Genomic DNA, 27,899 nt, shown 5'->3' on the forward strand with positions numbered 1-27,899 from the left:
TTACACTTATCTTGAATTAAATTACGCTATTCGTTTTATTTTACAAGTAGATAAATTCTCATCTTTTAGAGTATTTTTGATAATTTTCTATTCAGGTTGTTTTAAAAAGCAAAAATACTATCTCAATTTTTTTAGGTATTTTTGAGATTTTTATAATTCTTCTAAAAAGAGTTCGATAGTGATCAACGATATCATATAACTATCTCATAAATATGTTATTTATTTAATTTCACGACTCACTTGGCCCACTATATATATATATATATCTTATGCTAACTTAAACATTCAAAAGATTTTTATCGAACATATTCTAAATCTTATATATGTATATATATATAAGACACGTGAGGGATGGTGTCTTGGCACGTGCGTTTCAATCTCCGTAGACCCAAGCCCAGAAGAGAGGCAGCTCGCCTCGACGAGAACAACTTTTGCCGCGATCTCCGCACCCGCGGGCGCGGCCCATAAACCCCACACCGCGCGTTCGATCCGGGTCGCGAAATCGATCGATGGATCGACCGCGGAGAGCGACAAAGATCGGTCTTCGTGCAGCCTAAGCGGCAGACACCGGCAGGTCGATGTTATTAGTCGTCATGAATCGCATCCACCAAAGCACCAAAAGCAAGAAAAAGAAGCGCAAAAGAAACCCCACACTCGGATCCCGATCCCAATCCCAAACCCTCTCTCGGTGTCTGCGTCCGTCTCCCATCCTCCTCGCCCTTCAAAATCCCGCCTTGTCTCTCTTTTAATTTCCTACTAATTATATTGCTCTGCCGATGGTACAGCCGCGGAGCCCAAAAGTAATTATTTTTGACGCCTTCGGATGTTGATATCATCGTGTCGGTTGGTTCTACGGATTCCAATCGAGCACTCGCGATTCTTCTGGTCTCTGTTGTGGAATTTATCGCTTCCTGGCGTCCGAATTCACTCGTTTGCCCCTTTTACGGTTTCCCCCTTTTTCCAGTTCTGGCAATGAGATTCTGAGGATTATTATTAAGTTGGTGCCTGTGGCGATCTTTTAATTGTTTGTTTATAGTTTCCCAATCTCTCGCCTCTCCCTCTTTCTCTCTCTTCGAATCGCCCACCTTTTTTGTTTTGCTTGTGTTTTGACTCGGCTTGTCAGAGCCTGATGGGCACGAAAGGCGGGATTTTTACGGCGGATGGGCTCGTGTTTTGTGGTCGATTGGGGTTGTGGTGAGTTGTGATTAAGATTTGAGGTGAGGGAATACAAATAGTTGTCGTCGTACCCCCTTTGCCTATGAGAAAGTAGTATAAGTCCTAATTTATTTTTATTTATAGAGTTCGGATTTTTTTTGCCATAGCGGTGCATTAGGGTTTGGTTTACCCCTCGTCGGTACTTTACTCTTCCTCCTATCCTCCTCTTTTTTCTGGGTTGTTCGCGAGCTCCGGAGGCGTTCCTTGTCGGAAAGGTCGTCGATTCCTTCATATTTCCGGAATTCGGTAAGCTTTCTCCTTCCTACCCGAAAGATGATTTAGGTTCTCATCGAGGGATTTGTTTTTCTCGAACCGTCTGGTGTTGGATTTGACGGATTTTTTTCAGTTCTTGATGGATTTGTGTCGGGTTGTTTGGTTCCTTTGATTTTTCACTTCTGATTTAATCTTGAGGGTTCTTTTTGGTGGATTTAGGGTTACAGTATTGGGGAAAAAGATGGAAGATTTGTTAGTTTGAGGTGCGAACGATGTCACAACCTCAAGGTTACGGGAGAGAGAACTGTATCCTCCTGGCTGTGCTGTGCGGGCAATTTGCAGATAGACGAAGGGGGGATGCGAAGAATCGGCCTCAGTATCCCTTTCCCGAACTCGTGTCATCTGGGCGATTAGAGGTTACTAGTTCTTCTCACGTCTTCGTTCCATTTGTTTTCCACAAAGTTTGGGGGGTTCTGGTTTTAGGTATGGATTGCTGGTTAAAAAAATTGTTATTTTTCTCTTTGAATGCAGGTCCAGACACTCATTAATCCTACAGTTGATAGATTTAGTGAAGCTCAGAAATTAGTTCAGCCCAATATTCTGTACTTTCAAGGGGAACAACTCGAAAATGAAGAGCAAATTGGCTCGCTAGTCTGGGGAGGAGTTGATGTGTCTGATTCTGAGATGCTTACTTCATTTATTAGTCCTCCATTACCGACCATCGTAAGCTATTTTGGTGTTTTCATGTATCTTTTTTCTTGCCTTGGTGTGTGAATTGTCTGATTCTCTGTTTATTGATATCTATTCTATTTTGGTGTTTTCATGTATCTTTTTTCTTGCCTGGGTGTGTGAATTGTCTGATTCTCTGTTTAATGATATCTATTCCTTATTATTCAATATCTACCTGGTTGACAGGGTAACTGTTCTTTAGGTTTGTAGTAGACATATTTCAGCATGAGTTCCTGCTGTGTACTGTTTATTGACTTATGTCTGTTTGTCGTAGTTGTAATTTTATAATTATATGTATTTCCCGTAGGACCATTTCTTTGCTACTGGTTATCGGCCAATATAATATTTCTCGTTATTCTGGTGATGTCAGAAGTTGTACTATTATGTCTTTGCATCTGCTTATATTGGACTTGTGCTAAAGCCTGTTGTTGCCTGTAGATATTTTTGGGGATTATTACATGCAAATCTATAGTTCACTGTTTTTGAAAATGTTTATGATTAGGTTGGATGATACAAATTTTTTTCTCACATTTGCTTCTTCAAACTATTATGATCATGTTCTAGCGTAATAACATCGTAGTAATCATCAAGTGTTTTATGCCCTATCCATCTTGTTATATGTGGTTTCAGGTGACTAGTTTTAGTATACCTGTCAGCTGCTACATTTTAAAAAGACTATAATTTATCTTAGTTTCCTGAATTTTTAGCTAACGGTTTTGCTTTTTGCTTTTACATAAAAGAATGTTTAAGAGTTGTTCTAGAACCATTCTCGAGAAATAGAAAGAAGGTTGGGAGATCATAACCATGAGTGATAAAATTAGATACTTATTACTGCCCATGGCAAGCATTACACCATCGCTTAAGTGCACGAGGTGTGTGTGATGCTTCTTGATGCTCAGAACTTCTTTATTGGCAAATCCAGTTTCTTTTTCATGTTATATTTCTGTCATTTAGATTCCTGCATAACCTGAGATGGAACATGGAAATCTCAGAAATAAGCTCGTTACTCCGTTACGCCATTTTGACATGAGGATCATGTTTATATTATCTTTAGTTCCACTGATTTGTTCAAGTTTCTGGGTCATTGGTCTTTGTTGGTTCTCTATTTCTCACTTCTGCATAAATTGCCACCTTTTGATAGTAAGTGTCAGTAATTTAGGCCCAATGTAGAAGAACAATTATATAAATATATTGATGGTTGAGGCTTTGGCTTTAGAAATTCCTATTCTTATTTAAGACTTGAATGTCCAGTTACTGTAAGATCATTCAATCTACAAGAACGGCTTTAGTACAGAAAGCTCACACCTTTGTCGGAGGGTGAATATATGCAGCCTTAACTTTGGAAGCAAAGAAGTTGCTTTCATGATTTTAAGTTGTAAAGGATCGATCAAAGAATTTTAGGACTGCAATGGGTTTGATTGGCATGAATCAGATCTTGGGACTATTTTCCTTTTCCTGTTGAAATTACTGAAAATGATTAGGATCCATAAATAATGCATCCGGATTGGCTGAAAATCAAATGGAAATTAGATTTGATTCACTGGGTTGATCGAAAGTTGGTTATGAGATTGGACTTGGTTGATATTATACCTGCATTGGCCTGATCTATAATTGAGATCAGTTGGTCATGCAAATTATGTGAGGAAGTTTCTCTTGTATTGTTAATTTAATTTGTTCTCTGAGATTATTTCTTGCATGTTCCTTTGTGTTCACAGAATTTTAATATGCTGGGTGTAATTCTTAGTAGGTAATCTATGCAATGTATCCATCCTGCTGCATAGCAAATTAGGTTGCAATTGTTATTTGTCATTTCTGTTTGTGGGAATGTTCTTTCTCCCTATGCATTTCCTTATTCATTCATGTTTCTGTTGACAGTTGCTTTGTTCTGGTTTTTCTTTAGTTTGTTCCACTGTTAGGATTCTCAGTATTATATGATTATTCACGTATGCTAGCATATTTTTTCAGTAGCATGTTCTTTCTTTTTTAAATTGGTACTTTCTGATTGTTTATGACAGCTTTTCATCTGAAACATTATTGCAGGTTTACTTGGAGATTCCAAGTGGTGAAAAGATTGCGCAAGCTTTTCACTCTAAGGTAGTGTTCTGGAATGTATGTTAGATTTTCTACTTCTTTTTGCCTCAATACATAGGTGCATATCTTGCTTACTCTTGATATCTAGATTTTCTTTGATGGTATTGATGCTCGACAATTGGGTCTTTTCTATTCCACAAGTCCTATGATAGTTTTTTGCTGTTTATTTTTATTTAAGTTTCTGCATTTAGTTAAAATTTTACCTATTAATGAATTTGAAGCTTCTGCTAATTTTTGGAATGGTTCCATCTTCCTTTCGCAGTATAATACCTTTAGATGAGCCTCATTTGTTTTTGTAGGGGGTTCGATATGTAATATACTGGAAGAGTGCCTTTTCATCTTATGCAGCTTCCTACTTTCGTCATGCATTGCTATCAGTTGTACAGAGGTACCATTTTTGTGGCTCTTACTCTTATCATATGAAATTTCACTGATTGAAAATTTTGCTGCTTGTGGTGGGCTGCAGCTTATTTTTACTTTGTCATATGAAATTTCATTGTCTGAATGTTTTGCTGCTTATGGTGCAGCTCATGCAGCCACACATGGGATGCTTTTCAGCTTGCACATGCATCATTTAGGCTTTACTGTCTACGGAACAACCAGGTTTTGTCAGATAGCAGCAACCAAAAGCTCAGAAGTAAGATTGAGCCTCATCTACTAGGAGATGCACCAAAGATCAATATCCCTTTACCTGAGAAGGATTTGGCTGAAGACGGAGAAGAAGAAACCGACGAAGGGAATGGATCCCTTGCCTCCGTGACAATTTTTGATGAGGATATGGACTTGAGATTTCTAGTATGTGGACTGCCATGCACTCTGGTGAGTGTATGGGCTTTTATTCATGTGTAGCTGATTCTATATATTATACTTTGTTGTAGAAATATGGGATTTATCTCATTGGTATATTTTCTCATTTTCCAGGATGCTTGTTTGTTGAGCTCCTTGGAAGATGGTTTAAATGCACTGCTGAATATTGAAGTAAGTTCTATCATTGTCACAACTCACTAGACAGACTGTGAATCTGAGCGCTAATTGCTTGAACAAGCATTTTGTTGATTATTGGTTATTTCAAAGTCTTTAATTTACAATAATGACACTTTAAAATGATAGAGTTGGTTCTCATCTACAACTTGCTGAAATTAGCCACTATTCTCTTCCTGCCACGAGGCTTCTTGTTAGCATCAAATGTAAGTTTCTTTGTAAGGATCATGAGAATTTTGGATGATGTTAACTTGAACAGATGCTAAAAAGCTATTAGTAAGGCTAAACACTAGGTCAATGGTTTTCTATGTTGGATAGGGATTGACTAGAGTATATGCCAATTCTTTGCCTTTCTCTAACTTTTTATCCATTAGCTTCCATCTTGTGTTTTTCACTTGTCACTCATCCAAAAATCCTTCTATGGATATTTTGGGAAAACGTTATGTACTTTCTAGGGGCATGCATACATTGGGAAAATCTTCTTTTCTCTCTAGGCTATGGTTGGGTCCTGATTGGGCCTTTTGTTGGACCAGCAGTTGAACTCACAGCAAAATCTATGTGATTTGGGAGACATGGGATACAAGCAGTACCATGGACCCTGGAGTTTGAGATTTATATTCTGTTACAATTTTCTTGTATGATAGCTTATTTATAATACTATCCTGACATCTTTGCTAATTATACAGATTCGTGGGAGTAAACTTCAGAACCGTGTCAGGTATACTTGTTTCTGCCTATTGCCATGGTCAGTCGTCTAGAAAAATTTCCACTTTATGAATCATGACTTGTGTTGGTTTTCCCCAATTTCTCCAGTATAATTGTTCAATTGTTGCAGTCAATTCTTGTTCATTGTCCATGCTTTCTAAATGCTGTTATATAAGTTGTACTACTATAAGTTTTCAACAGTGAAGCAAGGTTATCACTGACAAATTTTGATAAGAATTGCCATTCTAATGTATTCCTAAAATCATACATGTTTGGTTATTCCCATCTTACTGTTCTTGCAGTTGCTTATGAAGTTTATTAAGAATGGGGAACTTGGTTGACTTGTTTCATTTTGTCCATGTTTTGTTGATATTGACATGATGAGATTTTAGCACCGTCATAATCAACTGTGGTGGTCTCTGACAGTTCATGATTTGTCGATACACATGTTTTTCTCTGGACCTGGTCTTTTGGCTGGCCATAAATTTCTTTCATTTGCTACTTGAGATTGTACTATGACTCTATCCGAAGCTAATATGGGATCAATAGATGAGTACTAACATTAATTGAGTATTGTGGTGTGTTGCTAAATTTATATGTATGCATTTACATATTAGATATGGACTAATTTCTTTTCATTGCATACCTTTTACCTGTGAGCATATTATTGTGTATGAGAGAGGAAAACATAATGCAACTTGTGTTAATGGCACTTACAATCTGTGCTTCCACTCGCATATTTTAATTTAGCCATTTGCAAATATGATCATTGCAACAATCACTGACAGCCTAAAAAAATGGTCATTGCAACAATCACTGACAGACTAATTACTTAATAGTAGATAGAAGGCTTTTAGTCAACTATCTTCAAATGCATGGTATCTCTCGCCAAATGTTTGCATGACAAATCCAAGTCACTGTACTTTCTGAATTCAGAGCTTTTACAGAGTGATGCCTGTACTTTTCCCACTTATTATGCATAGTGTCTACTAGCAATGTAAGAGGCAAAGTTGTTTCAGCACATCCAAATAGTGGAAAACTTTCTAGCTCTTTTAGTACTATTTTAAGAGAGATGTGTGTGGGATTATCTGATACAAAGATTTCTTAAGCATCTGTCTTGACAAAGAACCAACACAAAAGAATGTCTGATTTTTACTTGAATCTAGTCTTAGCCATTCGTTGCAAATCAGAGCATAATGTGGATTGTCACATGACCAAAACATTCTCGTGACAATACCCATATGAACTGCATAATGACTACCTGTAGATTGGCTGAGAGACATGTCGTGCAAACTGAGATAATATAACTGCAGATATAATGAGATGGATAATCAGCTTGTGCCATCAGATTGCTAGCATTTATCTACCTTAATTGCATTTTGTGTGATAAGTTCATATCCTGAGGTATAGTTTTGATTAAATGTGCTTGTCAACTGTCTTTAAAATAGAGTGATGGTTTGATCGAACTGTAAATATCTTCTCCAGGTTCTTAGTAATTGTAATATTCACAAGTAATTAGCTAGCAGATAGTTCTGTCTTGATCCCAAATAGTTGAGACTTACGGTTTTGTTGTTGTATAGTACTGTCTTGAAATTTATATCAAAATTGCTGTTTATTGTCACTGTCACAACATGCACACAGATGTAGATAAGCTGATTCCTTTATTCAACGACCCACCAGTGAACTGATTCATATGTTCAACTAAACCAGAGTTTGGATGATCTGTCTACATGCACTTAGACACTTGAATGTTTCACATCCAGATTATCTGGCAGAATGAGATTCTTGCTTATTTTAGAACATTTCTTTCTGTTGTTGGCCTAATGAGTTACAAGTTATATGATGTTCTTTATGCTTTAATTTATCTGAGTGAGCTGACAGTTGGATTAAAATTTCCTACAGTGCAGCACCGCCACCTCTTCAAGCTGGAAACTTTTCTCGTGGTGTTGTAACAATGCGTTGTGATATCACAACTTGCAGTTCTGCTCATATCTCGCTGTTGGTGTCTGGTAGTGCACAAACTTGTTTTGATGATCAGGTAGGAGTCAACTTTTTATCACTTTACGTAAAGATTCTAATCTTCTTGTTTCTTGAGTTAATTGGTCTTGATATGCAGCTATTGGAGAGCCACATCAAGAGCGCTCTTATTGAGAAGACCCAGCTTGTCCATGCTGTCCCAAATAGTGATGACAAGAAGTCATCATGGCTTAATCTTCTGAATTCGGTTTCCATAGCTTGTGGGGCACCTGTGTTTGAAGTTTGCATGAGAATGCCAACTTGGGCTGCACAGGTTTTCTTCCTATACCCTAGATTCTTACTCATTCACAATATTTCCTACTTGAGACATCCATACTCCATCTCTAGTATTTTATTAAGCATATGTGATCTGAACCAACAGCCAATATTTTTTTTTTGAGCGACTTCAGTGCTTTCTCTATTGCTGTTTTTTTATTATTGTTAAGTTATTGATGTGGCCTTGATCTTGATTTAATCTTTTGTGATTAGCAAAATGCGAAGTTGCAGTCTGCTTCGCCACCTAAATACCTGTTTGACTGTTGCAAATGAAATATTTGCTATTCCATTTTATAACATGTTTCCTTTAACCAAATGGTAATTTGCATGTCTGCTTTTCTATTGGGTGCAGGTTCTGAAGCATCTGGCACCTGAAGTTACTTATCGTAGTTTGGTGACTCTTGGCATTGCAAGTATTCGGGGAACTACAGTTGCTTCTTTTGAGAAAGAAGATGCAGATCGCCTTCTTTTCTTTTGTAGAAGGCAGGTTAAGGACTTTGTTAGTGAAGAAACTGTCGTCTCTTGTCTGCCGACATGGTCATCTTCTCTTATCAAAGGAAGGTCCATGTCAGGCCTCGAATCGAGACCGATTGCATCTGACTATGTATTTGTTGAACATGGAATGGCTTGTAAATCTGCTGAGCTTAGTGTGAAGAATAGGCAGAGATCAAATATCGCTGCAATGAGGCCAATTCCTCATCCTCGGAAACACAAACTGTTGCCCTTTTTTGGAGTGCCTCCAGCTGATGTTAATGATGGAAGTCAAGTTCAGAATAACGTGTCTCAAACACCCCATGTGAAGCATAATTCATTGCCACGTGCCCCTGCAATTCAAAGAAAATCCACATCAGGCTCGCTCCGTGCTCAGCAGATTATTCCATTAAATCCTCTTCCATTGAAGAAGCATGAATGTAACCGTCCATCAATTCAAGTTTGTTCAGAAGTATGTTTCTTGAAACCTATTAACATGAGTAGGAAGCTCCGGTATATAATCGGTTTAACATTCTCTTCCTTTTGCCTGTAGGAGGAATTTTTGAAGGATGTCATGCAATTTTTAATCCTTAGGGGCCACAGTCGACTTGTTCCCCAAGGAGGGATACAAGAATTTCCAGATGCCATACTCAATGCGAAGCGGCTGGACCTATACAACTTATACAGAGAGGTTTAGCCTTCTTTCCATTTTCCTTATATCAATGCTTACGTTTATCCTGCATCATACCTCTGCAATTTTGATGCCACTAGTATCACTCATGCCAGGTGGTCTCAAGGGGTGGTTTTTATGTGGGAAATGGCATAAACTGGAAGGGACAGGTCTTCTCAAAAATGCGCAACCATACTGCAACCAACAGAATGACTGTAAGTTTCTACTTCTGTATCTAGGATATTAAATGAGAAGCTATATCCTTTTTAAGGCAGAAAATTGACGAGTTTCTTGCTTTTTATCTATTTTATAATGTTGCTTTTGCAAGTTGTTTAACCTTTGAATGCTTTGATCGTTATTTTTACTCTACATTGTTTATAGGGTGTTGGAAATACTCTCAAAAGGCATTATGAAACATACCTGTTGGAGTATGAATTAGCACATGATGATGTGGACGGGGAGTGTTGCCTCTTGTGTCACAGGTATTAGACACTGTTCCAGTTATTCTCAGTTGTTTCTTTTCTCGTCTCAAAAGCCAACACTGACTCTGGTGGTCTCTAATAATTTAACAGTAGTGCTCCCGGCGATTGGGTGAACTGTGGCTTGTGTGGTGAATGGGCCCACTTTGGCTGTGATAGACGACCGGGCTTAGGCACTTTTAAGGTTTGTAATCCCATTGGTTTCATTGCTATAAGTTTCACATATTGTGTTCATATCACAATGTCAAGCATCTCTAAATTTGTCGAATGAATAATTTTGTTTCAAACTTATGCTCTGGAAATTTTATCCCCCTCAACACATACACACACTAAAAGTGTATCACTTTGACATGTTTTGGTTTGGTGACAGGACTATGCAAAGACAGATGGATTGGAGTACATTTGCCCGCACTGTAGCCTAACGAGCTACAAGAAGAAGTCACAGAAAATGGCTAATGGATTCTCGAATACGTCCAACGTTTCGCGCCATCTGTAATTCTTCCACTTTTGTTTCTTTTCTTTGTCTCCTAAATCAGAGAGGAGTGGCTGCGCCGGTAGGGCTCAATTGTATTATTCCGGAGTTGTTCCATTGATGCTTAGATCAAAGGCCAAATCCCCATATACATACGGCTACACACGAATATGAAATGAAGGTTCCCATTTTTACCATGGTATCAGCACTTGTATCCCCACAATCCCCACTAGGAATCAATGAAGAATAGCCTGGAAAGGAAGAATGATAATATTTTTTTAACCTGAGTTGATGCAGTAAATCCTTATTGGGAACTCTTGAGCTTTGCCATTTACTGATGATTGTTATATTTTTGTCCCTGGATTTCGTCCATCGTTGTAAGGTGGGAGACAGTTGTAAGGTGGGAGACACTTGCAATCCAACTTTCTAGCGTCGGGCGATCGAAGTGTTGGTGGATAGCTTTTCCTGACTTTGGCTTTGACTTGAGTGTTGCTGGGGAAGTGGATCACGATGGGTAACATTATGAGGAACTTCTTTTCAGCTTGTCTAGCTTCAGATTTTACCTGAACAGAAATCGTCAGGTAGTCATTATCTTAATCATGTATGTCCAAGAGAACCAAGTCAAACATTTATCACCCAAGTCACCAAGAAATAGTTGTACCTTTGTGCCAACTCTCACCCTCATGTCAGAAAATGCATGTGTCCATCTCCGATTCAGTGGTAAATGTAGTTTGCTCACTCTCAAGAATCATGCTTGATGATGGTAGGTTTCCAGTCGATTTCAATGGTAAATGTAGTTTACTCACTCTCGCGAGTAGCTTCACCACCTCTCCAATCATCTACGCAATGATCGGACTGTTCTTCTTTGCAGTATCAGTATAACAAGGGAAAGAGCAACTGACTGAAACAAGTGATGTAAGAAAAGGAGTACACTGACTGAATCTGTGCTTCTGTTTTGGCGGATCAAGATCACGGTGAAATAGGATTTTCATGTTTGCATCAAACAAATTAAGTTGCTCCTACATATCATCTCTATGCTCCCAGCTGCTATCAATCCTTACACAGCTTGCTTCCCCCTTATATGACTGCTTTTTCTTCTTAGACATATGCATAGTTCATGTCTTTTGATAACCTCGATTTGTTTAAGCTGCATTTTACTGTGTTTTTGGCTACCAGGTAGGTGTGCTTCTCTTTAATTTGTTGTCGGGGAAGACAAGAAGATGTTTTAGATGATGACCTCCAGTACTCTTGTCTGCACTAGGAAGTTAAAGCTTTCTATACGATCTTATGCTCTTTCAGTGATGGCATCAAGTCTGTCTGTGATGATTCTGATGGTGCAACCAGTGCTGCAAATGGCCTTCCCGGTGGTTGAGCCATTGTCACCTCCTGCAACTTGTTGTTGGTAGGAAGGGTATCACAATCTTACTGTCATACTTACTTCGCTACGAGAACATTATCTTGCAGAGATGATCCATGGACCACCTACATCAACAATGTCATGGTAGACGCACGAGTTTCCCATCTTGGCGTTCTCGTGCATCCACCAAAGGTTACAGTCTAAATCACTGTTTGTGTGGGCAAATTAGCCACGCTTCAGGAAATCAACCTAAACTGAGGAGCTGTGTCTTCTTCAGCAATACTAAATTGACAGTGAAGGTGACATGGTCCACAACCCTTGTGATGGTCATCATCCTTTCGAGGTTGAATTCACTGAACCTGGGCAAAGGACCACATGCTCACGTCCTTCCATGGGAGTCTTGTACTACCGCGATGTGTTCCCAGTGAGACCCACCTGGATGTAACTTGACCCTGGTTAAGCTTGTGGTGGAGGGGGTGTATGTATGCTTTGACGCCTGCAAAAATGATTGCGGTCCGTCTTCCCATCCCGAAGTGGGAGTTTGGGCCAAGTTGGGATCCCCAAAGTTTGCAGGTGAAGGCTCGTGATTCCATGGTCAGAGGGCTATATTCTTTGCCTCCAAGTGTGAAGACACCAGGTATCAAGTGGGTGGCCATGAATCAGCAAGTTGGGAGGGAAGTGGCCATGAATCGTCCTCCTCCTCTGGTTCACTGCCTTGGAATCAGCATCTTGAGGTAAAAAGAAATCAGTGCAGTAGCAGAACAAAGCTTTCTTGGCTTCCGAGTTTAGCTTGCATTTGGATCTTGATCATGAGGGAAGGAGATGTGTTGTTGGGAAGAAACCCGTTAATGCTGAATAATTTTTTCCTTCTTTGTGTATCAAAATAGGTTCCTCATCAAAATACCAACTTGATATTCAAATGCTAATATCAATCAGCACAGCATAAACAATAGAGCAATAAATCAATCACACAGTGAGATCAAATCTTTTTTAACGTGGAAAATCCAATGTGGGAAAAACCACGGGACCGTAGTCCACCTCAAACTTCCACTATCAATAATGATGATAACAGGTTTACAGTAGGTCTTCTCTAGAATAACTAGAGGATCAGAATAACATCAAGAACATAGATCTTGGCTCAAGAATACCATATCTTCATCACATAGGTGGATCTCCTCCAAAAAGAATTCTAGGTCTCACAGAGTGGATATCACAGGAAAGTACCTTAGAGAGGGTAAACTGCAGATCAACACCGTTAGGATTGTAGAGTTTGCTGCAAGGATTCTCCACATAAAATTTGGGCCGAAACTGACAACGTTTGGCCACCGATCGTCAAGCAGAAAAACTCAGAAACCTTACTTTCTCTCTCCTCTTTTCTCTCTGCACGCCATCGATGTTCACTGTGCACATACACTGCACGCTGCACGCTGCACGCTGCACGCTGCTCTGCGTTTTCCTTTTCCCTGCATACCCTAATTTGCCTTACTTCACCTTAATTAGTGATTTGGGCTCAATAGGCCCAATTTGTCCAAGCCCACATATGGGCTGGACCCAACAATTCTCCCCCTCCAGCTCATATGGTGGGCTGTACCAAGCCCGCTCTTCGCCTACATGCTTCAAGCTTCTCCTTAGGCAAAGACTTTGTCAACATATCTGAACCATTCTCATTGGTATGCACTTTTTCCAACTGTAATTCTTTCATCTCAAGCACATCACGAATCCAGTGATATCTCACATCAATATGCTTGGATCTAGAATGGTATGTTGAATTCTTGGAGAGGTGAATGGCGCTCTGACTGTCACAGTAAACAGTATATACTTCCTGTTTCAAGCCCAATTCCTGTAGAAACTTTTTCATCCATAAAGTTTCCTTACAGGCTTCAGTAACTGCTATGTATTCTGCTTCTGTGGTTGATAGAGCAACACACTTCTGTAACTTAGACTGCCAAGAGACTGCTCCTCCTGCAAATGTCATCAAGAATCCCGAAGTGGACTTCCTGGAATCAGTATCACCTGCCATGTCTGCATCTGTGTACCCTTCTAACACAGGTTCATCACTGCCAAAACATAAACACAACCTGGAAGTACCTCTTAGATATCTTAATATCCATTTCACTGCTGCCCAATGTTCCTTTCCAGGATTAGAGAGAAATCGGCTAATAACTCCAACTGCATGAGCTATATCTGGCCTAGTACAAACCATAGCATACATCAAACTGCCTACTGCAGATGAGTAAGGCACTCTGGATATTTCTTCTTTTTCTTTCTCACTTGTAGGACATTGTTTCGAACTCAGCTTGAAATGACCTACAAGTGGGGAACAAACTGCTTTGGCTTTACTCATGTTGAATCTTTCAAGAACCTTTTCAATGTAAGTCTCCTGAGATAGCCAAATCTTCCTTTTCTTCCTATCACGAAGAATCTTCATGCCAAGTATTTGTCTCACCGATCCTAAGTCTTTCATGGCAAAAGACTTACTTAGCTCTCTTTTAAGCTTTTCAATTTTTCCAACATCATGGCCAACAATCAACATATCATCAACATATAGCAGTAAAATAATAAAATCATCATCTGAAAATTTCTTCATAAACACACAATGATCAGATGTGGTTCTATCATACCCTTGGCTCATCATAAAAGAATCAAACTTCTTGTACCATTGTCGAGGTGCCTGTTTGAGTCCATATAAGCTTTTCCTAAGCTTACATACCAGATTTTCTTTTCCCTTGACTTTGAAACCTTCTGGTTGCTCCATGTAAATTTCTTCTTCTAAGTCACCATGAAGAAATGCTGTTTTTACATCAAGTTGCTCAACTTCTAAATTCAAGCGGGCAGCCAAACCAAGAACAACTCGGATATAGGACATTTTCACAACCGGAGAAAATATTTCTTCAAAGTCAATACCTTTCTTCTGACTGAATCCTTTCACAACTAGTCGTGCCTTGTATCTTTGTTGTGAGCTATTGTTTTCAGTCTTCAATTTATAAACCCACTTATTCTTGAGAGCTTTCTTCTCTTTCGGCAGCTTTACCAAGTCATAGGTGTGGTTCTCAAGTAAGGATCTCATCTCTTCTTGCATGGCTTTAACCCACTCACTCTTATTCTCATGTAGAATAGCTTCTTGGTAAGTTTCTGGCTCTCCCCCGTCAGTAAGCATAACATACTCATGTGGAGGATATCTGGTAGAGGGTTGTCGCTCTCTAGTGGATCTTCTCAATGGAATCTCAACTGGTGGTGGAGGTGCCTGTTCAGTTGGTTCAGCATCATCAACTGTAGGTGTATCATCACTAGTATTCTCACCACAATCTTCTTGTTCATCTCCCCCATGATCATCATGAACTACAGGTGAAGGAACTGGACCCAAACTCCAAGGAATATAAACAGAGGTTTCTGGCTTCTCAACATTATCACCATCATCAAACAATTGGTCTTCAAGAAACACAACATCTCTGCTTCTAATAATCTTCTTGTTCACTGGATCCCATAATCTGTACCCAAACTCTTCATGACCATATCCCAAGAAGATACATGCTTTTGCCTTATTATCAAGCTTGGACCTCTCATCTTTGGGAATATGAACAAATGCTTTACACCCAAAGACTCTCAAATGATTATAAGATATATCTTTTCCTCTCCATACTCTCTCTGGAACATCACCTTGCAGAGGAACTGATGGAGAAAGATTTATCAGGTCAACTGTAGTTCTCATAGCCTCCCCCCAAAATGACTTTGGTAACTTGGCGTGGGAAAGCATACACCTAATCCTTTCTTCAATGGTTCTGTTCATCCTTTCTGCCACACCGTTCTGCTGAGGAGTTTTAGGAACTGTTTTCTCAAGCCTGATACCATGGAACCTGCAATAATTCTCAAAAGGACCCCTGTACTCGCCACCATTATCTGATCGAACACACTTTAGCTTTCTGCCAGTTTCTCTTTCAACATTGACATGAAACTCCTTGAAAGCATCGAGTACCTGGTCTTTAGATTTCAAAGCAAAAGCCCACACTTTTCTAGAATGGTCATCAATAAAAGTAACAAAATAAAGAGCACCTCCAAGAGTTCTAGTTTGCATAGTACAAACATCAGTATGAACTAAATCAATAACATCAGATCTTCTAGATGATGGATATGTCTGAAATGCAACTCTATGTGTTTTTCCAACTAAGCAATGATCACAAGATTTAAGAGATGTACCTTGCAACTCTGGTAAGAACTGCTTTCTAGCAAGAGTTTGAAGTCCCTTCTCGCTGATATGTCCAAGCCTCTTATGCCAAAGATCTATACTTTCACCTTTTCGAATTGCATTAATCTCTCCTTTGTGTAGCTTAGCTTCCATGACATAAAAAGAGTTAATCTTCTTTCCTTTTGCCACAATTAGAGAACCTTTAGTGAGTTTCCATTTACTTTCACCAAAATAATGTGCAAAGCCCTCATCATCAAGTCTACCTGTAGATATCAAGTTAAGACGAATATCTGGAACATGCCTTACATCTTTGAGTATCAATTTGCTCCCAATACTGGTCTCCAAGCAAATATCTCCAATACCCACAATCTTAGATGTACCATTGTTTCCCATTCTGACATTACCAAAATCACCAGCAGTGTAAGATCTAAAGAAATCACCATGAGAAGTAACATGAAATGAAGCACCAGAGTCAATTACCCAATTACTGTCCTGAGCTACAAGGCTAACACAACCTTCATCACAGACAATAGTGATATTACCTTCAGCAGCAACTGTATTGGTCTCTTTTTCATTTTTCTTCATTTCATTTTGTTCTCGCTTCCAAAACCTACACTCTTTCTTCATGTGACCTAGTCTGTTACAGTGAAAACATTTGATATCTCTTCTAGACTTGGATCTTCCTCTATAACCATATGGATTTCTGTTATGACTTCTTCCACGTCTTTCTTGTTTTTCGGTAACAAATGCACCAGAAGAAGATTCACCCTGTTCTTTCCTTCTTGCATCTTCATTTAGCAAACTGTCTTTAACCATATCTATGGTTAGAGTCCCCTCTGGCGTGGAGTTACAAATAGTCACCACATACGTTTCCCAACTTTCTGGTAAAGAGCTGAGAAGTAATAATCCCTGCATCTCATCATCTATATTCATTTTCATAGCAACCAACTTGTTTGCAAGACTCTGAAATAGGCTTATGTGCTCAATAATGTTACCACCATCTTTATACTTCAAATTTACAAGCCTTCTGAGGAGAGAAATTCTATTTCCCACTGTCTTTTTCGCAAAAAGATTTTCTAACCTTTGCCAAACAACATCAGCTCTGGTTTCATCTGAAATATGCTCATGCAAGTTTATATCCATCCATCTTCTAATATAGGCAATAGCTTTTCTATGTTGAACTTTCCATTCTTCATCGTCCATAATAGAAGGTTTATCTTTAACCTTGATAGGCTTATACAAATCTTTGCAATAGAGCAAATCTTCCATCAGACGCCTCCAAGTGGAATAATTTGATGAGTTCAATTTAATCATACCATCTGACTGCTCCATTTCAATCACACAAGAAAACTAGCACCAAACAACCTGATGCTCTGATACCACTTGTTGGGAAGAAACCTGTTAATGCGGAATAATTTTTTCCCTCTTTGTGTATCAAAATAGGTTCCTCATCAAAATACCAACTTGATATTCAAATGCTAATATCAATCAGCACAGCATAAACAATAGAGCAATAAATCAATCACACAGTGAGACCAAATCTTTTTTAACGTGGAAAACCCAATGTGGGAAAAACCACGGGACCGTAGTCCACCTCAAACTTCCACTATCAATAATGATGATAACATGTTTACAGTAGGTCTTCTCTAGAATAACTAGAGGATCAGAATAACATCAAGAACATAGATCTTGGCTCAAGAATACCATATCTTCATCACATAGGTGGATCTCCTCCAAAGAGAATTCTAGGTCTCACAGAGTGGATATCACAGGAAAGTACCTTAGAGAGGGTAAACTGCAGATCAACACCGTTAGGATTGTAGAGTTTGCTGCAAGGATTCTCTACATAAAATTTGGGCCGAAACTGACAACGTTTGGCCACCGATCGTCAAGCAGAAAAACTCAGAAACCTTACTTTCTCTCTCCTCTTTTCTCTCTGCACGTTGTCACTGTTCACTGTGCACATACGCTGCACGCTGCTCTGCGTTTTCCTTTTCCCTGCATACCCTAATTTGCCTTACTTCACCTTAATTAGTGATTTGGGCTCAATAGGCCCAATTTGTCCGAGCCGGGCTGGACCCAACATATGTCTCCGACTGAGCTGATGCCAAACAATCGACTGGAAAGAAACCACCAAAAATCACACAAAAGAAGAGAGAAGACGAAGACCAATCTCTTTTGGATGTGAGGCACAGTAGCATTCCACGTATCGATAGATAGCTGCGCTTGCATCAATGGCTCGGTGAGACGTGCTGCCGTATCCTGGTTTTGCTAGAGCTCGGTGCCCACAACTCATGGGTCCCACAGTGACACCGCCACCCAACCTGCCCTCTGATCCCTTTGGTTCTTTGCTTCCCTACCTTCCTCTACTCAGTTATATAAAATTAATTCAAATAGTTAGAAATAAAAATAAAAATAAAAATAAAAATAAATAAAATGAAAGGTTTATTTTTTAGTGTGTGGATGAGGAGGTTTATTAGACTATGGATGACTTCTTTCTTATTAAAAAAATATAATTTATTTTTTTATTACTATAAATATATATTTTTGGATATGTCCAAAATACTATAGATTGAAAGTATTTTTTTTAAATATTTTTTATCATCTTTTTCTTTCTCAAGTTCTGTAGAAAGTCAATAAGTATAGTATTAGAGCATGATTTAAAAAAGATCAGGAGTATATTGATTAAAAAAAGAAAAGAAGAGATCAATAGATCCAATAGAAATTAAAAAATGATAACGTTGAAGTAAATGTTTTTAATTAACTTCTTCTTATTTTTCAAAGATGAAATTATTGTTTTTAAACTATTAAAGTAATATTTTTATTTATTTCATAAGGATTATGATGAAAGATTCTGAATCTATCATCTATTATGAACTAAATGATGAAAGATTTTTTTCTCAAACGTTACTTATATTATGAACCAAATAAAGTCATATGATAAAAACCTAAAAAATCAAACAGTAGTAAAAAATTTTATGAAGTTTATCTCCAAAATTTGATAGGATTTATATTGCTATAGAAAATGCAAAAGATATAAGTACATGAAGTTTGCTTTTAGTTAATGAATAAAAAGCAAATAGATCTTGTATCAAACTTTAGAAAGTATTTTTCACATGAAGGTATATTATAAAAAGTAATAAAAAATTCAAAAACTAAATCTAAAAAAGGTCAAAATGGTAAATGTCATCTAGCACTCAAGGCAAAGGACGAAGCTAATCAAACAAGAGTTAGAAGAATTCCAATAAAGATAATAAAAAAATTTATCAGTATTTTTATTATAATATATATATATATTAAAAAGATTAATGGTATAAAAATAAAAATCTAAATATTCTTCTATGCTCTCATCATAAAAAATATGGCCATCTTAAAAAATATTATTGGAATAAAAATCAAGCAAATTATTATGAAGAAAAATAATAGTGAAAAAATAAATAAATATTTTTTATGACACCCGATGATGAATATTGTAGATCTGTTTAATTTTTAGATAGTGGATAAGGGACAAAAATTTGTTTCAAAGATTTGATGGGTCAATCGAATTTATCATACAAATGAGAAATTATAGTATGATTCAGGTGGAAGGAAAATGAATAGTTATTATGACCATAAAAAAATATTGATGATATGATGTTTGTTCCTAATTTAGAATAAAATCTAATATTGATGATATGATGTTTGTTCCTAATTTAGAATAAAATCTCGTTAGCATACGACAACCGATAAGGAAATGATATTATGTTATTTTTTACGATGAAAAAAAATTAATTTATGATATAAAATAAAAAATGATAATAACTATAAGAATGATAAAAAGATAAAATATTTTTTTATATTATTTTATTATTTCTCTTTGCATACATTTTCTACTATTCTTCTTGTTGAATTGGCATTATGACATAAAAAATATGATCATCTGAATTTTAGTAGACTAGAATTATTAAATCAAAAAAATATGATAGTTGATTTATCTAAAATTATTACTGTTTATGAATAATATATTTTTAAAAAATAGCACATAAATTCTTGAGCTAGAGAACGATTGAAACATATATATGTAGATATTTCTGACCTATGCAGATCATCTTACATGGTGAAAATAAATATTTTTTGTTATTTACATACGATTACAATATGGGTTTATTTTTTGAAAGAAAAAACTAAAGCCTTTTTTATTTTAAAATTTTTCAAAGCATATGTAAAAAAAATATATTAGTTATATTATTAAAACTCTAGATATTGATAGGGGGGCCAAATTCACTTTCAAATTATTTTTCTTTTTTTACAAGATTGCAAGAATTCATAAGATACTAACTGCAAGCTATATCCTCCAGTAAAATAGGATAATAGAGTGGAAGAACCAAGTGGCTGAGACTATAAAGTATATGCTTAAAGAAAAAATAGTGCTAAAGAGATTTGATAAAAAGTTGTGAGTATAATAATATATCATAGTTGTTAAACTAAATTCTTACAAAGGTAGTAGTACAAGAAAAAACATATTATAAATCATAGTTGGATAGAAAACAGTCACTTAAACGCATTTGGTTGTATTGCTTACTTTTACGTTTCTATAACAAAAATAAACTTGATGATAAAAATATTAAATATATATTTATGGGGTATAGAAATGAAAGAAAAGGTTTTAGACTTTACGATCGTACAACTAAGTAGTGATTTAAAAAGGCGCTCAAGTGAGGTGAGGTGAGACCCGAGCACCTCGCTTCATTTCCAAGCGGCGCGCTTCAAAGACGTGTCGCCTAGGCGCTCGCCCGAGCCTGGGTTAAACCAAGCGACCGAACCAGCGGTTTAGGTCTGGTTCGGGTCTCCGATGCTTTAGTTGGTTCAATCGAACCAACTAAAGCACCGATATTAGTGCGACTTCCCTAACCGTAACCTTGCTCGCCGTTCACGCTGCTCGCCACCGCTGTTGCTGCTTGTTGCTGCTGCTGTTGCCGTTGCCACTATTGCCGCTCGCCGCTCTCGCTGTCGTTGTCGCTGCTCACTTTTATCGTTGCCGCTACCACTGTCACCGCTCGTCGCTCCCGCTCCCGCTGCTGTCGCTGCCTCTGTCGTCGCTCGTCGCTCCTACTGCTCGTTGCTACCACTGCCACTGCCACTGTCGTTGCTCACCTTGTCGCTCCCGCTTTTCTCAGCACCCTCGGTCTTTCCTTTTACTCTTCTCTTCTCTTCTCTTTCGCTTCTCCTCTTTCGAAATCGAAAGTATACTGTTAACTATATACAGTATAACACTATTATTTTGATTTTAATACTATTAATTTTAATATTATTAATTATTAGCGTCTCAATTCGCTCGGGCGAGCGCTTGGGTGAGTGCCTAGCGCCTCGGGCATTTTTGGACCATGACGCCTTTTGGTGCCCACCGCTTTTTAAATCATTGAAACTAAGAAATCGATCGTAAGTCATGACATTATTTTTAATGATAAAGAAGTTTGAAACTTTAAAGCAATCAACGTTCTAACAGTTGTAAGAGAAAAAGTTTATAAGGCACATAATATATTACTTAATTCTTAATACTCATCTGAATCTTTTAATTTAAGTGATTTTAATGATACTGAAATATCTCCAAGAAAACGTTATAATCTTTCGTAGATATACCAGTATAAGGATTTTGCATGTTTTGCTTTGAAATTTAATTGTTTTGAAGTTATAGCTCATAAAGAAGAATAAGCATAAGTAATGAATGATGAATGAGACTTGGAAGATGATAGATTTGCGGAAAAGAAGAAATTAGACTTAAGTGAGTATATTATTGGCTCGTTGCAAAAACATAAAGCTTGTTTGACTTTTTAAAAACTTATTCTGCAGTTACAATTAGAATAATATTAGCATTGATAATCTAGTAAAAATGATAAGCTTATCAATTTAATGTTTCATCAGTCTTCTAAATAGAAAATTATAAGAGAAGGTTTATGAAAATCAGCTCGAAGGATTTGAAATTAAAGGATAAGAAGATAAAGTGTATAAATTTAATAAAACATTATATAGCTTGAAATAAGCACAAAGAGTATGGTAATTGGTAAGTACTTTCTTCAATATATATATATTTAAAAAAAAGGGTAAGCTAACTTTATAGTCAAAAGCCCAAAATTTTTATTGTTTATCTGTATATAGATGATAAAATTTATATTAAAAATTTATTAGATATGATTGCTAAATTTCAGAAAAATAGGATATCATAATTTGAAATGATTGATCTATGACTTTTATATTATTTTTTGAGAATAAAAATTATTCAAGATGCAAATGAAATTTTTTGTGTTAAGAAAAATATGTTAAATATTTATTAAAAAGGTTTCATATAACAATATAGAAGTTTAATTGGAGGGTTAATTTATATCACATTCAATGTCAGATATTATATTTACCGTTACTTTATTATTTAGATTCATGCATAGCCCTAACAATCATCATCCTAGAGTAACTAAAATAGTTCTTGGATATATTAAGTAAACTCTCAGTTATGACATCTTTTATGATCATATAAAATATTTTAAGTTATATTTTTATATTATTAATTATTAGGTTAATTGTATGGATGATATAAAAAATACTTCTGGATTTATACTTAGTCTCGAGTCAGAAGTGATTTCATGGACAACAATAAAGCAAGTGATAAATGGATGAGTGATTAATTTTTTGATACATGGATTAAGATAAAAAAAAATGAATGATTTTTTATTTTAAAAATTATAATATATCTTTTTACCATTATAAATATATTTTGGGATAAATCTAAAACACTGAAAGTATTTTTTTTCTCTTTATTTCTTCTATTATCTTCCATCCTTTCTCCATGAATTAAGAGGAGAGCATACGTCTGCTCTCCTCTTTAACTGCACCCTTACAACTGGTGATGTCACAGAAAGAGCTGCAAGCAAGCACATCTTTCTCCGGTTGCAGGATTTGCTTTGCTTGAGACGAAGAATAGGAAGAAGAAGAAGAAGACGAGTTGGGACGATGAATTCCTGTGTGGGGTTTCGTGCCGATGGCGGTTTCGAGAATGATGGCTAAGGGAAGGGGCCGTAATCGTGACCAAAGCGGTAAACGAATTGGAAACGACAAGGTGGGGTGGTTGGCACAAGTGTTTGATTTCGTGATGCGAACGGGCCGCAAAGTAAGCAACGAAGTATGGAGCGTTGGTTGCGTCGTGTGGACGCAACGCAACGCAACGCAACGAAATTAGTGTGCGTGTCTTGTAATTATTCTTCTGATAAAACTCCTCTAAATTTTAATTTAGTTATAATTTGTATTTAGCCCCTTATTATTATTATTATTATTGTTATTATTATTATTGTTATTATTATTTATTGATTGATTTATTTTAGTCCGCAAATCCAACTAATTCAATAGAATATAAAAGCTCCCATCTTTGCTCTAAAATGAAACCTTTGGCTTCTACTGCTCTCTTTATTGTTGTCGAGAAGGAGCTCTTTTCTTGTTGAGCGGTGTTGTGACTGAGGCGGGAAGATGTGCGGAGGAGCGATCATCTCCGACTTCATTCCGACGGTGAGATCCGAGCGGCGGGTCACCGCCGACTACTTGTGGCGGGGTTCGAAGAGGGGCGGGGCCAATGGAGTGAAGACAAAGAAGAGTAACGGCCACCGCCGGGCTGTGGAGGATACTGAGGATGACTTTGAGGCCGACTTCCAGGAGTTCGAGTACGAGTCGATGGTGTCGGAGGTAGAGGACGAGGTGGAGCACGTCGATAAGCCCTTCGCTTTCGCCTCCACTGGTAACAACACGCTTGTTCTGGGAAAAGAATCGGATTTGATACTGTTGTTCCTCCAAATATTTGTTCTTTACGTTGGTGTGAAGTTGATTCGTTCGTGTTTCTTCTCCGTGTACGAATATGTTACGCCACATCGTTCTCTTCTTTTGTATCATCAGACCACGTTAGGGGCGATATCTTCAAATTAGGTATTGAAAATGTTTGCAGGATTTTAGTCTTTACCTTGTTTTCTGGAGCGATATTTTCCCTGCTGACCAAGATCGGATTTTTCGCCTTGTCTTTTTTTAGTCTGCTTTTGCCGATGGTAGCTTGAAGGTCGAATTATTGAACAGTGAAGAATCCTTATTCTCTGATTATTGTGTCCTTCATGTCTTTAAAGACAATAATTTGGTTTGTTTATTCCTTTTTCGTTTTCTACAAGCACTGAAATATAGTGAAGTGTTGGGATTATTTCCCTCTGGTTTTTCTTGTGATGTTGGCTTTGCTGTTGGTAGTGTTTTTCTTCTTCTTTCTTAGTGGAGGTTGTTCATCTTGTCTGCTTTACATCTCTGTGTATCGTGTGAATTTGTGTGTCATTTTTGCTCCTCCATCCTGTTTAATTTTGTTTTGTTCTCTTCTGAATCTGATATCCTCAGCATGGTGAAATCATCCATTATATGTTGTGTATCATATTTTGGTTTGACGTGGCCATCGTTTCTCAATACAAAGTTTTTATTTTTTTAGTTTTTCTTCCCTGATTCTGCCTTTTGCATCTTCCAGATCTTTATTGCCTATTTTCCTTTCTAGTAGCCTTTTCTTTATTTGATTTTGATTGCAATTATTTTTGAATTTAGAATGAGAATCATAATATCGAGAGCTCACTTTGCTACTCTCTTAAAGAAAAGTTTTTTTAATTATTTTTTAATTGCATCATTCACCCTTAAACATACAGAATTAAGATGGAAATTTTACTTTGCTGTTCTCCTTGTTGTTGTTGTTGATTGATGTTGGCGTGGAAATTGTTAGTTGCTTTGAAGACCTTAGGCTTCTGGTCTTTAACTGATTGCACTGAATTATCCATTAAAACCACGTATATGTACATGTCATTGTCCATGCAATATCTAAACAATGTGTTTCATGCATGCTCTAAATGATATAAGGGTTGACAATTATTTAGGCTTGTATAAATCAGTAACTGTCATTAAGTCTATGAACTCTGATATCTGCTTTTCATTATTTTGAAATTGTAGAATGGAATCACAGATGTTCACTGATTTAAGAAATTTTAATGTTACAATGAGAACTTGTCAACTTACTTGGTAGGTTTTCTTAAGATGTCTCCTCGACCCTTCTTTCTTGTAAGCTCGCCCTCTTTTGAGTGTTAACTTTCTAAATAGGCTTCTCAATCTGGCAAACATCTATTTTTTGCTGGATCAATGTTTCAGGCTATTTAGTTATGATCTTTATCTTTTAAACCACATATTCTTAAATTGGATAATAAGAAATATAATAGTCCTCTAGGAATGTGAGTAACAGTTATTATCCACTGCTATGCACTGTTTCCTTTATCATAGACACATCTGCTTCACAATAACATTTTCAGTTCTGGTCTTAGCTCTCTTGATTTAGTAGCTCTAGTGTGAATTGATACTCTTCATTTCTATTTTGAGAAAAATGGTAAAGAAAGCAAAGCGGTCTAAATTCCTTCAAAATCTTGCACTAATTTGTTACTTCTGTTCTATTACTGTGGCAGATCAGCAAGTCACTCTGAAACCTGTAGAATTCAATGGCCCTGCAGCTAGGTCTGCTAAAAGGAAGAGAAAGAATCAATACAGGGGAATCCGTCAGCGTCCTTGGGGAAAATGGGCAGCTGAAATTAGAGATCCTCGAAAGGGTGTTCGTGTCTGGCTTGGGACCTTCAACACTGCTGAAGAAGCTGCAAGAGCCTATGACGCAGAGGCCCGTAAGATCCGTGGCAAGAAAGCAAAGGTGAATTTCCCTGATGAGGCACCAACAAGTGTTCATAGGCACTCATTGAAACTGAATGCACCAAAGGCGCCCAAACCAAACCCACCAGAGAAGCTCAACTTCCACCAAGATGTGGATTATGTGAATGGACCAGATCAGGATTTCTATTCTGTTTTCGACTTCATTGAAGATAAGGAACCCATCAAGCAATCCATAAACTTTAGCTCCTTCAATGAGATTAAACAATCTCCAGCAATCGAGGAACCTGCAATTAAGTTTTACTCTGATCGGGGAAGCAACTCTTTTGATTGTTCTAAATATGGCTGTGAAGGTGAGCCTAAAACCCCTGAGATCACATCAATTCTTGCTCCGACTATCACTGAAGCTGAAGGAGCTGCATACCTAGCAGAAGGTGCTCCGTTGAAGAAACTGAAAAACAATGCTGGAGAAGTTGTGCCAGCTGTAGACTCTTCTGCCAAACTGTCTGAGGAGCTGTCTGCTTTTGAATCATACATGAAATTTCTGCAAGTACCGTATCTTGAAGGAGGCTCAGATGAACCTATTGAGAGCCTTCTCATTAATGATGTCACTCAGGATGTGAATGGTGTGGATCTCTGGAGCTTCGATGACCTGCCACCAGTGGCAGTCAGCGGTTACTGAGGGACCTCATATTCTACCAACTGGTGTCCTGTAAATAAGATGCAACTGTACGTGTATTGTTTATGTTGTGTTGTTTAGGTATCACTGCTGATGGAAATATGGAGAACCAGAAATATTGGCAATGTTCACCAGCGGAACTTTGGTTTGTACTATTTTCTTTAGTTGCTACATGTTTTGTTTATGTCGTGTTGCCTTTTTTTTGGTTTGCCTGTCATGTACTGAACTTGGATCTTCATAGTTAACTGGTAACCATGTTCAAAACTGATCAAATATTGCTTTTGTTCAATGTTAGTAATTGTTGCCACTAGTTTTGTTTGGACATAATCGTGCTGCACTTCTGCAGTTGCATTGTGTATACTTGATCTGTCTTGTTGCTCTACTCTATAAGGAATATTAGTATCTTCAAAATGACATCCTTATGTTCAATGTTAATGATTTCTGTTTTGGGAAGGAAGGTCTATTGGAAAACGAAGCAGAAAGATTAAAACAGATTTTTGATAACAGATAATAATATAATATCTGAAATATAATATTTTCGTATATTTGTTGTTGCAAAGTTATTGTTGTTGTCCCTTCTAGTGAACTTCATGTGGTGGTAGATGTCAGTATTGGCTATTGACTAAAAAACTATCCTCTTTGAGACTAAATGTGAACTGCTGTGTGGGAAAAGGATTTACTTTGGAGATCTGAGTTCTTATTTGTTGTATCATCTGTTTAACTTATGATTTGATGGAAATGGCAAATACAGAACTGAAGTTATTCTTAGTTAATGTGAATGACACAGAATTGGTTGGTTTAGATTAAGAACTAGGTTTTCTGAAGCAATAAAGATGGCCTGTCACATCCTTTGGAATTAATATAAAGATCATTTGGATGCTGGTCACTCTCAAAAGAGATTTTTGCATACCCTGTGTGCCCAACTTTATGGGGTATGGATGTGCTAATTTTTGGTGTGTCATTTAAGGCTGATTAACCACTTGAGTATATTTTAGCCAAAAGTCACAGATGCAACTTGCATCAGATATCTTAGGTTGGGTAAGCATTCATGTGTATGCTTTGCAGACTGCACATTGGGATCCTAATGCTTTGTCCCCAGTGGCCAATGGAATCTTTAATATTCTTCAATGTGTGTTGAAGACTGGTTCCACCAACTTGACCTCATGACCATCCTTTGTGTGTGAAGGTTTTTGGTGATTGGAACTTGGTTCTGCTTCATCCATCCACCCATGTCAACTTCATGATTGCCTCTGATCATTGTGAAGTCAGCATCCAAACCTCAGCATCATTAGAGTGTGTCAACCCTTTCTTCCTAATATAGTCTAACATCACAAGTTGTTGATTAGCTATGATAAAACAAATAGTTAGCCCTGATAGATTCATAGTGATGAGAGATAAATTGCTTAGACTGTTAAATGTGAATGCTACTAGTGAACTAGACATCTGATGTGGACTGATTCCATATGAATTGTCCCACAGCCTTGTCCTTACTCTTGCATTTTGACTTCAAACTTTGATTGCAAGTTTTTGTGCCAACTACAACCATCATATTATCCACAACAAAGTAATCATTTTGTCTAGGCTGAAGAAAGCTATGCAAACAGCACTCTTCAACAGATCTTGGATGCCAATTCTATGTAGTACCAAGACAAAGATATATCTTACAGAGGCCACTAGGATTAAA

General features: G+C 37.3%; 2 protein-coding genes across 3 annotated transcripts; both read left to right on the forward strand.

Moving 5' to 3' along the window:
- Window positions 1-423: 423 nt before the first annotated feature.
- LOC103977430 (AT-rich interactive domain-containing protein 4) lies at window positions 424-10,632 on the forward strand. 2 transcript variants are annotated; one of them, XM_065098413.1, is made up of 17 exons: window positions 424-1,217; window positions 1,300-1,461; window positions 1,648-1,844; window positions 1,960-2,151; window positions 4,198-4,251; window positions 4,548-4,636; window positions 4,776-5,067; window positions 5,170-5,226; window positions 5,916-5,947; window positions 7,837-7,972; window positions 8,051-8,224; window positions 8,579-9,169; window positions 9,251-9,388; window positions 9,484-9,582; window positions 9,749-9,849; window positions 9,940-10,030; window positions 10,217-10,632. In XM_065098413.1, the coding sequence occupies exons 3-17, from the start codon at window positions 1,701-1,703 to the stop codon at window positions 10,340-10,342; spliced, it is 2,316 nt and encodes a 771-aa protein (XP_064954485.1). In that variant the 5' UTR covers window positions 424-1,217; window positions 1,300-1,461; window positions 1,648-1,700; the 3' UTR covers window positions 10,343-10,632. The 2 variants fall into 2 exon arrangements, with proteins under 2 accessions (XP_064954485.1, XP_064954486.1); XM_065098414.1 differs by having other exon boundaries at window positions 1,323-1,461.
- A 12,628-nt stretch (window positions 10,633-23,260) lies between these two features.
- On the forward strand, window positions 23,261-26,399 carry LOC135606997 (ethylene-responsive transcription factor 1-like). The gene is made up of 2 exons (XM_065098415.1): window positions 23,261-23,614; window positions 25,344-26,399. Exons 1-2 carry the CDS (start codon window positions 23,350-23,352, stop codon window positions 26,216-26,218), a joined length of 1,140 nt encoding a protein of 379 aa, XP_064954487.1. The 5' UTR covers window positions 23,261-23,349; the 3' UTR covers window positions 26,219-26,399.
- The last annotated feature ends 1,500 nt before the right edge of the window (window positions 26,400-27,899 follow it).

This window comes from Musa acuminata, chromosome BXJ2-3, assembly GCF_036884655.1.
Source record: "Musa acuminata AAA Group cultivar baxijiao chromosome BXJ2-3, Cavendish_Baxijiao_AAA, whole genome shotgun sequence".
Classification (NCBI taxonomy): domain Eukaryota; kingdom Viridiplantae; phylum Streptophyta; class Magnoliopsida; order Zingiberales; family Musaceae; genus Musa; species Musa acuminata.